This window comes from Sycon ciliatum, chromosome 6 (genome assembly GCF_964019385.1).
Source record: "Sycon ciliatum chromosome 6, ocSycCili1.1, whole genome shotgun sequence".
Lineage (NCBI taxonomy): Eukaryota > Metazoa > Porifera > Calcarea > Leucosolenida > Sycettidae > Sycon > Sycon ciliatum.
In genome coordinates, this window is record NC_088648.1 from 33,127,240 (window position 1) to 33,139,365 (window position 12,126).

The following is a 12,126-nucleotide window of genomic DNA, read 5'->3' on the forward strand; positions in this document are numbered from 1 at the left end:
GGGGGGGGTATGTGTGGGTGGGTGTGGGGTGTGTATGTGCACCGGACTCCACACAGCGCCATTGCTGCCCAGGGAGTAGGTATTTTACTACTCCCGTTTGCTGCTGGAGGCTGCGAAGGGCAAGAGTAGGGAATGTCATATCAGCCATCAGATCGTGTCACTATTCAGAGGTAGGAAAGAAGCACACTTTCGAGATGGCTTCCTCCCCTCGGTGGAGTAAGACATCATAGGGGGCCTCGCAGACTATAGTTGTTAGTTCTGGCTTATCAATACAATAGGGTCAAGAATACATAAACCGGAGTGTGCAACTCGGGATGGTTCCTGTGGGAGCGTAATTCGTGCAGTACATCATTTCTGACGGCATGGTAAGCCACAGGTACGGTGAGCAGTTGTGTATTGTGTAGTCACCGTGGTGCAGGTCACTGAGTTTGTCCTGATTTCGGTTTTTTCATGCGGATAGCCTGGTGAATTTACTTGCCAGCGGATGTACGCAGCGCACGCAGTCACAGTGTCACACAAAAGCACCGAAATCCTAAAACAGGACATCTAAAATCATGCAAACTATTACAGTCGTCCCTCTCTAATCCGGCACTTTATAATCCAGCACCCTCGATAAACCAGCACAATTTTCAGTAGCCAAAATGTCCTCTTCATGTACATTGCAGCAGTAAATCAGATTTGTTAATCCAGCACCCTCCCTAATCCAGCAGATTTTCGTGGCACAAATGGTGCCGGATTATAGAGGGACCACTGTACTTGGCAGATTTCCGAGCTGTGAAACACGGAAATTTGAGCTGTATGCAAGTCGCGACTTGGCTGACCTACCTCATCAGGGTGACGCAGTGCACGAACTGCGCTGTTTCAGATCTGATATAAATATGCACAGTTGCACACTCTGGTTTATGTACTCTTGATAGGGTGAAGCGCTGATTTCCCAGGGACCTTCCAAAGGTGGTCTCCTTATCCAGGTTCATTTGGCTGGAAATAGCGTTCCTTGGTACATGGTCCTGGTTTCAGTGGTCTTCTACGACAGGTGGTCGCCTTTTCAGAGTGGTTTCCTTGACAGGTTTGGCTGTACATGATTGTATAGCCTAGTCCATGGACATGTCTGGTCCTGCAAGTGCCATAAAATTGGCCAATTCGTAATTCCGCTGGGATAGCACTGGTGCAGGAGTGCTACATTCTCCGCGGAGGCAAGTGGTGAAATTGGGCAACATTGAAAGCTTGAAACACTACACAATCGTGTCTCAGCATTAGGTGCAGCTGCACTCGGTGATATCCGAACCAGAGTGCACATTTGCCCGCGTCTCGACGCCCTGGAAGCGGTGCGAATCAGGGAGTGCGTTCTACATATAGTTCACCCTGGCCTGGTGCGAATGCTGCTGGACGTAGTACATGTGTACTTCCAAGTACATGTACCAACACAGTCAGTGGGGTACTTGGAACCTGTTCAGACCACTGACCGTGCCCTTTGGGGCAGATTTCACATAGCCCAAATGTAGGTTTACATTCACACCGAGGACGTTACTCAATCAGGATGTTTTAAAGGTTGAAATGTAATATTTCACGTCATGGCATGCATGATTCATAGCATGCTAGCCCGCGCACATGTTGAGAGATAAAATAATATCAAAATACTATACAAATAGAACGGAGCAAAAATTACTAAATTCTAGCAAAACTGCACATAAAAGGCAGCTGGTCGGCAAAGAAATCATTTAAATCTATGTACATATTTACAGGCTGGTGTAAGCACCAGAAAATTCGAATCCTAACCGAGCAAGCTATCTCCTCGGGATGCGGTGACTTTTACTTCTTCTTCTTCTTGCCTCCTTTGTTTGACTTCCCGCCGCCACTGCTACCTCCGCTGGATGCTGCTGCCGCGGTGCCAGGGTCTACACCAGCGCTAGCAGCTGCTCCTCCGGCCGCTGCTGCGCTTGCGCCGTGAGTGTGGCGCGACTTGAGGCGGGGAATCATGTCGCCGAGGTACAGCAGGATCTGCTTTCCTAGAGATGTGAGAGAGAGAGAGAGAGAGAGAGAGAGAGAGAGAGAGAGAGAGAGAGAGAGAGAGAGAGAGAGAGACAGAGAGAGAGAGAGAGACAGACATAGAGAGAGAGAGAGAGAGAGAGAGAGAGAGAGAGAGAGAGAGAGAGAGAGAGAGAGAGAGAGCATGCGCAGGCGGCGGGATTCGAGACGAATAGCAAACACACAGCAAGCAAGCGACCCAGACGTGCACGTGCACCGCCATGCAGGCACACATATACACACGCACACACACACGCATGCGCGCGCACACACACACACCCACACACACAAAAAACGTCATATTACAGTCAAGCAGTGGACAGAAAGGCTATAGGGTGGTAAGATGTAACACAGAGTTTTTGATGCATGACAACCGTGCAATCATTAGACAAAATGATAATGGTGGGTATGCCGGTAAGCAAGTGCTTGGGTTTGACGCTGCATCCAGCGTCAAACTTGACGTCGTGTGACCGAAGCGGTGTTGAGTAACTGTTCCGCTACACATTGCTGCTTGGCGTACGTGGGTACGAACACGTTGAAATGTGAACCACGCTGATACGCCAGTGAACACTTTGTTGATACGGCCACGCATAAACACGCACACACACGCACACACACGCACACACACACACACACACACACACACACACACACACACACACACACACAAGTACGTACTTGTCTGGAGTTCTGCATGACACGGCGTTCCGTCGGATTTCTTCAGCTGCACACGGATACGGCCAAGCTTTGCAGGGTCCATCGTCCAATCTCTCGTGTAACGTTTTGTTTCCTGGTCAACGGAACACGCAGATATGCACGCACACACACACACACACACACACACACACACACACACACACACACACACACACACACACACACACACACACACACACACACACCACACACAAGTAAGTACCGGAACAGCTTACATCTCCTACAGCTTACATCTCCTACACGTACTTCACACAGATAGACATATTTTTAAACATGTTGAGTGCAGAGAATCAAGCGTCACGGTGTGCGCACAGTTTCCTTAATCTAACTTAGCATACGGTAGGGAGAGACTGGCCAAAGGTTTACGCCATACGGAAATGCATTGTGGAAAGGAGAACGAAAAGTAGATCAGAGGACGACAAGAACCCGCACCAAAAAAAAGGACGCCTTTTCTGTGCCCACAGAGTGCAATGGGGATATTGTTCAGAGTTCACAGCTCCCTTGCAGGAGATCGAGGGTATGGCCTTGTGTTCCAGTAACAGACTGACAGCCCACAGCTCCCTTGCAGGAGACCGAGGATATGGCCTTGTGTTCCAGTAACAGACCGAAAGACCACAGTCCCCTTGCAGGGGAGGGGTATGAGCTTGTGGTGCTATAACCGATTGGCAGACCACAGTTGAGTTTGAGGGGATTGAGGGTATGGGTTTGTGTGCCAGTAACAGACTGATAGCCCACAGTTCCCTTGCAGGAGATCGAGGGTATGGGCGTGTGTTCCAATTACAGACTGACAGCCCACAGCATTTGCAGGGGAAGGTAGAAGCTTGTGCTGGTATTAACGATTGGCAGACCACAGTTGAGTGTGAGGGGATCGATGGTATGGGCTTGTGGTGCTAGAGCCAAGTGACTGGTGTGCAGTCATCAAGACTTACCTCAACGGCACAGGTAAGTCCTTTGTTTGTACAGACATTGTAGATTTCTTGAACAGTGGGTTCATGTACAGCCTGATGCACAACAACAGATACATAGAAATAGATAGACAGACACAGAGAGAGAGAGAGAGAGAGAGAGGAGAGAGAGAGAGAGAGAGAGAGAGAGAGAGAGAGAGAGAGAGAGAGAGAGAGAGAGAGAGAGAGAGAGAGAGAGAGAGAGAGAGAGAGAGAGAGAGAGAGAGAGAGAGACACACACACACACAGACACACACACACACACGGTGAGTCGTTATCGCATGCAAAAAGACAAGGAAACAGATAAACAAAGTCACCAACGCTCACAGCATCCAAAGCATAAAGAATTTAGAACCCGTCTCACTGTACCGCACAGTATGTATTGAACCAACTTCAGGTTCTCACCCCCCCCCCCCCCCACGCACACATGCACTCATGCACGTACACACGCATGTGCGTCCACACACACACACACACACAAATTATGTAGAAGCGAACTTACTTTTCTTTCGCAATTCGCCTGCCTTCAGCCACGGTCTTTCGACTATTCAAGTATGCAGGATAGATACATACCCATCTGGATATGCATAAACACACAAACACAAACACACGCGCGCATCATCAACCAGGTGCTATAATATATACGCCCGTCACAAGAGAAGCACGCCAACCTGCAAGTGCGCTGAATGTGCATACGGTGGTCTTCTCTCATAGCAACGATGGTGGACAAGATTAGAGCGAAACAGAGCGAGACATACTGAGTAACTCTAAACACACAGAGAGCTTTAGCCTCTACGCACACGGACACGTGAAACACATATCCACCATCTTACTTATTATCTTGTCCCCGGGGGAAATCGCGATTCCGCGGCCGCGTTTTTCCCCGGGGACAGATTATCTCGTTTATCCAGGCGGTCCGCGGCCGGGCACCGCCAGTAACTCCGGAATGTCCGTATAAACTCCGAATCACATTCATTGTGATGGGGAAAGGCCATAGATATGGCGTACATCATTATTTTCATAAGGAAGGACCAAGAAGTAGTAATAACATCCACTGAAACTCGCCCAAAGGGTGCCCGTAAAATCGGTGTCCGGATAACCAAGGTCTGAATGTCGTTTGTTTTCGACCCATTGGTGCCTGACTGCGCATACGCTGTGCACACCATGTGCACGGTCGCGTAGATCCAAACTTGAATTCTTCAAATGCAACCCCACTACCCTTCTCTAGAGCTATCGATAGGCCAGCTACTAAGGGGTCGTCGCAAAAGTTTTTTGTCGTCCCTGAAATGAACATGATTCGTTTGGGGGGGGGGGGGGGGGGGGGGAGCGAGCCAAAATCGCAAGTCGACCGACACTGTATCTACAACATGTGCATGCATGCGATTTTCGTCGCCCAGCCTAGCAAGCTGTGTTTGTTTCACAGGGAGGGGAGGGGGTCCGAGGAGTACGAAATGAACGATGTTCGTTTCAGGGACGACAGACTTTTGCGACGACCCCTAATGGGTCTCGGTAAACACAATCAGGCACCTGAGATGTACGAGACCGCCTCTGCGAGAAATGTTAGTATGCGCCGCCAGCATACCGGTAGGTGGGAATCATCGACCTACCGGCACCAAAGGGGTACATACGAAACAGGGGCAAGAGCGCTCATGCAGCTTAACTAAGTCACTATTAAAGTCGCCAAAAGACAACATAGTGACTGCCAAAGCAGAGATTAGATAAAGCGGCCTTGCACGTCACGACAGGTTGAGTTTTTCTTCTGTTGCAAAGTCGCGTAGCAAGCAAGTCCTTTCCAAAGATCGGGCTTGCTGACGGCTCGTGTTCCAGAGTGACTATCTTCATCTGCCGTCCAAGTTACTTTTCTAAGGATTTGCAAACTCCGTCGCAACCAATTAATTGCACATTGCTTTCCTCAGTCAAAACACTTGCACAGTCATGTTCTCGATGCAAGCGCCATTCTAGATCCACTAAATCTCGGCCATAGCCTACCCTCAGGGGGACACAGTGAACACTTCTACTGTTTAAGGTGGTTTACTGTTCCATCCTGGTGATGAGTTACGCTTGAAAACTCGGCGAATCTTCATGCAGAATGACGTTTGCAGCAAAGAGATCATGTTTGAGCGTTTGAACTGAGCAATGCCGATGGAGTGTCATTACATCCATTCTCCGCAGCATGCACGATGGCGTACGCATTCATATCGTTGTCTGGATAGATTTCAGTCCATTGTCAACAGACTTCAGTACTTAACAAGTCCTCATGAACATGACGTTGTGTACAATGTCAATGTCATGTTTCGTGATACTTCAGCTGCACGCTTTCTAGTCATGTAAAGTAAGTTTGAGATTATCAAACGTACGTGCAATACGTACGAGGTCGTTTGTGAAGTGTGCTAGATGTGTTCGGATAGCTCCTAGCCGTGCCTAAACCTATGAACGACTACCCAGATTAATCAACAGGACATACGCTAGTCTGCAGGCATTGCACAGCTGGGCATTATTTGAACACACAAAGAAAAAACTTTTGAAAACGAAATTGCTCAGCCGGTTCATACCTGTCTTTCGATGCTGGATCGGAGGATAAATGCGCTGTGGGGGCGGCAGAAGCCGATGCCATTGCTAACTGTATCTGATACTCTTGTCAATTGGTCACTCAGGTGTAGAAAGCTCTATTCCCTGACAAGTAATTTTGTTCTCCAGAACTTGTAGAAGTAGTTTCTTCCAAAAAATTATTGGCCTTGTCATCTTGACTGTGAGGCGAATGCCACTGCGCTCGCCAAACTCCGCTCGACCTCCTCGAGACCACTCATCGAATGCACCACATGCACATGCGTCTCGGAGCAGACTCGCATGCCGGAACGCGCCTGCTCACTTGTACGTCATCGTGTAGCGACTTCAACAACACTTCAACAGTTCAAGGCGACTTGTCATGTCTGACAATCTTGCCACCTTTGAATCCCGTCAGAAAATCATAACCATTGATAACTGCTCAGTTGTTTACCCGTAGTCTACCGTTGACAGTCACTTTGTGTGCGTCGTTCTTCTTTGTCGCATCGGTGAAGAAAGCAGTTTCAGCCATGGCTACCACTATGCGAGCTGTTCGTGCGCATATTCCTCTGATACAATTCCGGGCTGGACTCTCAACTCGGAGAAAAGATACTGCCCCAGCATCAGCGTCAGGTGAGTTTGAAACATTTTCTGTTTTCAAAAAAATTCCAAGTGTTTGTACAGTAGTACTCACCCCAACCATGTATTGTTTAGTACAGTAAATTGATGTTGTGTTCCGTCATGTTTTGTGATGGTGCGAAGTTCTTTCTCTCCTTCTACTTGATTTTTCTTGATGACTTGTCCCCCTTGATTCTTGATGCTTTCCTTGTTTGGAAAAAAATTCTCGCTTCTTAGCCATCTGCACGCACTTCATGCATCGCTTGACCTTCCACGCATTGATGATACTATTGCGTAATTCGATGAATGGCGAATATTGTGGTTGTGATCTTCTGATGTCGGGGACTTATTTTGTGGATGTGTCGGCGCTATTTGAGGGGTCTTTGTCGAAATAATTATGCGAGTGATTTAAAAAAATACGCTCGCAGGCTCTTTTAAAACTGGCCTTGATGTAGGTACCAGTGCCTTTGGGTTACTAGTATTCGTGTATTCGATAATAATTTTTCAAAAAACCGTCCAGCTCAGTAGTGCTCAGTGCTGTGAGCGGAATAGTCCCGCATTGAACTAAGCCCATTATAAAAATTACGGAAGTGTTACACCCAATGGATTAGTGGCATAGTGGTTACGCCGTATCACTGGCATAGAGGTTATGTGCACGCTTGGCTGTACTAATTTCACTTGGCAGCTGTTCATTGCAGTGTCTGTAGGTTTCGTGTTTCTGAGCAGCTGTTGAGCAAGGGTCATGCACGACATTTGTGTGCACGTACTAGGACGATTCAAACACCATTGACATTGTCTTTGGGTTATCCGTTTGTTCAATATGGAATCCGCGAGTACTTAGAAAAATCCAATACTAAACGAGAGAGCTTGGAAGCTCAGGGCCCTACGCTATGCTTTTTTGCCTAGCTAGCTCATCATGCATGTTATTAGAACTGATGGAAATGTTTTTGTTCCATTGATTGGCTACATCAAACTTTCTCTTTGCATTCGAGGGTAATACGACACCATCTACCACCTAATGGCCTAGGCAAAAAAAGCATTATTATTATTTTGCTTGTTCGCGTTGGCATCAACCTGCATAAAGCACGTATATAGCCTTCGCTTAAGCTGCCATAAAAAAGAAAGCTCATCCTAAGCGAGAGGGCTAGAGGGAAATATAACGATTACGAGATACAGAATACAAAGAAATCCAATGAGTTCAACATACAATTCAAAACAAGAAAGAAAGGAAAGAAAGCCGAATCCACCGATTGATCCATCAATCGACAAAGGGGACTAATCCGTTAATGTTGCAAAGTAGAAGCTGATTGTAGTTGCAGATCTGCAGGCCAGGGCCAGCATATTGCCGATTCTGGATAGGTCTCTGCAGCATTTGATGTGGTGATTATCATAATTGTTGATAAAATTGTTAGAGTATCTAGTGTAAATGTATCCGTTATTATTGTTAAGGGTATCTAGTGTAATTGTATAACTTCAGCCATTACACACAGCACACATTAGTTCCTTCCACTTTCGACGATCCTGGGCGAGCTGCCTCAGTGCAACTAGATCCTCGTGTGATGTGAGGGAGTTTGTGGATCTGGAATTTTTCGGGTCGTTGATGGATCGCGGGAGGGTTGTTCTCGGGCGGCCTCGGAACCCTGAGCTTCCTGGCTGAAAGTATACTGACATAGCCTGCTGGACCGGGGATGAATAGGGATGTTATAAATTTTTCATTTCTCCTACTTTTTTTTCAAGACATAACCTGGGATTCGAACCCGCACTATCGCCCTGCATGCATCCCCCGATACACTTCGCATACATACTCATTCTTCCAAGTTGCTTCACGTTATGATCTTGCATTTGAAAGCCCTATTTGAATATTGTGGGCAGCTGTTTGTGGCCAGCTGTCTTTGATGGTACAGTACGGGACAGGTACGGGATAGCGCCAGGCATGCGGATGGCACAACAAACACGGAATTAAAGCTGTGTGGACCCTGGCTAGCGCCAGACGTTAGTATAAAGTCTTTTGCATAGCTACGGGAATAAATAGCTGAGATGGTTAGAGCAGTGCTCATGACAAGCCGTGTTCGAGTTCTGGTGATCCGAGTTCTTTCTTTTCACATTCGTCAATGGAATCTCGTGACTGGAAGAAAATGGATGACCAACAATAGGATGTAATACGCTTCTAATAGGTGAAAGTTTACAGTATGCTGTGTGTGTGTGTATTTGTTTCTTACGTATTGTTTCAATTAGCTTCGTCACCAACGGCGACAGCTAGCAAGCCCACTGCACCGCGGTTTCCCACCATCACCATCCCAAACTACCCGAGCAGTCTGTCCAACGAAAGATTACGCCGGTCGCTACCGTCCGAGGAGGAGATCGAGGCTGTCAATGTAAGCTTAGAGATTTTTTGAAGAGTGATGATGTACACAGGGCCCTGAAGACGTTTACTGTCGTGGGTGTGATTGATGGGTGGGTGGGGGGGGGGGGGGGGGGTGATGGGGGGGTGTGATATGGGGGGGGGGGGGGTTGATGGGTGTGGGGGGGGGGGGGGGTGATCAAGAGTACATACCCCCCCCCCCCCCCCCCCCCACCACCACCACCAAGAGTGTGCAACTCGACTATGGGTGCTGTCCCGACAGAATTTCAAGTTGACGTCATTTTTATGATCCAATGCGCACTGTACTGTACACGGATTAGACGAATCCGGAACCTATGATGGACCAAAGCCCATCTGATTCTGTACAAATTACTGCAAAGAAAAACTTGTGATGCGTTGACACCCGCTGGTGCAAGGAGCATCGCATCATAAATAATGACATCAACTTGAAATTCTGTCGGGACCGCAGGGTGTGTGGGAGTTGCACACTCTTGGGAGGTTATGTAGTAGTGTATGTACTCTTGGCGTGATGGGTGTGTGTGTGTGTGTGTGTGTGTATTAATCAGCCTTGCAAGCTGTTAAATGGTGCAATCCCAGCACAAGTTGCTATGTCTAACATAGCTGTTCGCTATCATTGCTTCCGCGATGGGCAGGTCTGAGGTGTGTGTATGTGTGGTAAGTGATGGGTGTGTGTGTGTGGTGTAGACCAGGCTGAATAGTGACGGTCAATTCTTCAGCCTTGCAAGCTGTTGAATGGTGCAATCCCAGCACAAGTTGCTATGGCTTCTGCCGTAGCATTGCTATCATCGCCTCCGGCGATGGGCGTCAAAGGTGTGTGTGTGTGTGTGTGTGTGTGTGTGTGTGTGTGTGTGTGTGTGTGTGTGTGTGTGTGTGTGGTAAGTGATGGGTGTGTGATAGGTGTGTGTGTGTGTGTGTGTGTGTAAGTGATGGGTGTGTGTGTGATGTGATGGGTGGTAAGTGATGGGTGTGTGTGTCGTAAGTACATAAAGTAATGTGTGATGGGTGCGGGTGTGGTAAGAGATGGGTGCGGGTGGGTGTGATGGGTTTAAGACTTTTAAGTCTTACCCCATCACACACACGCACACCCATCTCCTAGAAAAGAGTACAATAGAGCTAATGTCTGCACGGTGTGTGTGGGTGGGTGTGGGTGTGTTGCTTTGCCTTGTCTATGTGCTCACTGTCCTTCTCTAGATGGGTGTTGCGTTATGAAGATTGTAGCCGGGTTTGCTGCACCGGGTAACGAATCGTTCCGTCAAGCCGCCGCTGCCCCTTCGCTGGTTTCAATGTTTCCTGGAAACAAGTACCAAAGTATTCCTAACAGTATGGTATGTGAGCTGGTCCATCGTCATCTTGCTATTACTGTGCTGTTGGTCTATGAGGAGATGCTTCGGATACTCATGGAAAACTTGACGTGTTCCCTACTCGACTCCAGTGTTACGGGTTGGTTGGCGAGCGCAAAGTCTTTTCGCTTGAGCATCGCCCGCAGTGTCGCCCCGGCCGTGTTGGTCGCGGCCGCTGCTGTCTGAGCTCCTGCTGCTGCTGCTTGCGCAGCTGATAACAATGCTGAGCGCTCGTGTGTGTGTGTTTGTGTGTGCATGTGTGTGTGTGTGTGTGTGTGTGCTGAGTAAGAGAGTCCAGGTGTGCTGTGAGTTGCGTGAGCACGTTGGGTTTTTTTGCTGCTATTTATACCACCGCCGTGTTTTGGGTCCTCCTGATCTTACCGCTACGTTAGCGTTCTGCCTGATAAATACCTGCCTATCTCTTTGCCGTCTTCTCCCCATTCCACTAGCCAGGCGTGTGTTGTAGTACAGCAGGCTAACGTGCACGCGCTGTCTTTACCGGTATTGACCCATGTCCTCACTCCTCACTGTCCTCTGAGATGTTGATACCACAGATACAGTTGCGCTCGGTGACATCCGACACAGAGTGCAAAGCTGGCACCCTGGACCAGTTCCGATTGCGTCATTGCATCTGTACGTCGAGCCGCATTCGTGCCACTTCCATGGCGTCAAGGGCGTGCTAGTTGAGTGCGCCAACAAGGCACTCCGAGTCGGATTTCATCGAGCGCAACTAGCTGTACAAATACCAAGAGAGTGCAACTCGACAATCCCTCAGGCCATGGCGGATTTTTTTTATGACATCAATCTATCGCCGCTATTTGACTGACTGATGCGACCATGCGTAGCCAGAGATCAAAGTACAACTAATTTGTACATCGGAGCTACGGTAGTCAAAGCCCAACACGCTATAATTGTACCGGTAGATCCATGTTTCCTGACTATAATTATTGTAGTGAGCCTGTTTTTAGACTCACACCGTATCTCTGGGGGAGAGCACATGCACTTGATCATACTCCTGGCAAAGAATGACGCAATGAGAATTTTCCACCGTGTGTGAACTAACTTATCGCAGTTCGAGATAGGAGTTGCACACTCTTGGTTTATGTACTTTTGTAAATTAGTACTGTCTGTGTACATAGTAGTACTCTTGCTAGTCTTGCTACTGTCTGATTATACCAAAGGTGGCAGATGTAGTGCCCAGTGTCTTCTCCAGAGCCGGGTCAGCGACCCGGTGGGGGGGGGGGGGGGGACCTGTTTGGAAAAAGACACCGGGTCATTTGTGACGCGCTTGTGAATAAATCTCAGTGGCCAAAAATCCGGGTGCTGTCTATAGGCTACTTGTAGAACATAGGGTAGTTGCTCCTGCATGGAACACACGCTTCCTGCCCATCTTGACGCGTGAACGACTCACGACTGCCATCCGTAGGACGCAATAAGCCCATCGCACCTTCCACGCGGCAAACCTGCAAGAGAACACCGCGCTCTGGCTCCCTACTCCATACACAGTGGTTCACCTCTCATCATCGAGCTTGAGCAGGCAGAGGAAGATTGTGCC

General features: G+C 48.3%; 1 protein-coding gene across 1 annotated transcript; it reads right to left on the bottom strand.

Annotated features, from left to right (window-relative positions):
- Positions 1-1,520: 1,520 nt before the first annotated feature.
- Positions 1,521-6,300, bottom strand: LOC135820240 (signal recognition particle 19 kDa protein-like). Its single transcript, XM_065333556.1, is given in 4 exon segments — positions 1,521-2,006; positions 2,704-2,815; positions 4,185-4,263; positions 6,239-6,300. Coding segments are annotated over 4 exon segments (450 nt in total). The 3' UTR covers positions 1,521-1,809.
- Between the last annotated feature and the right edge of the window lie 5,826 nt (positions 6,301-12,126).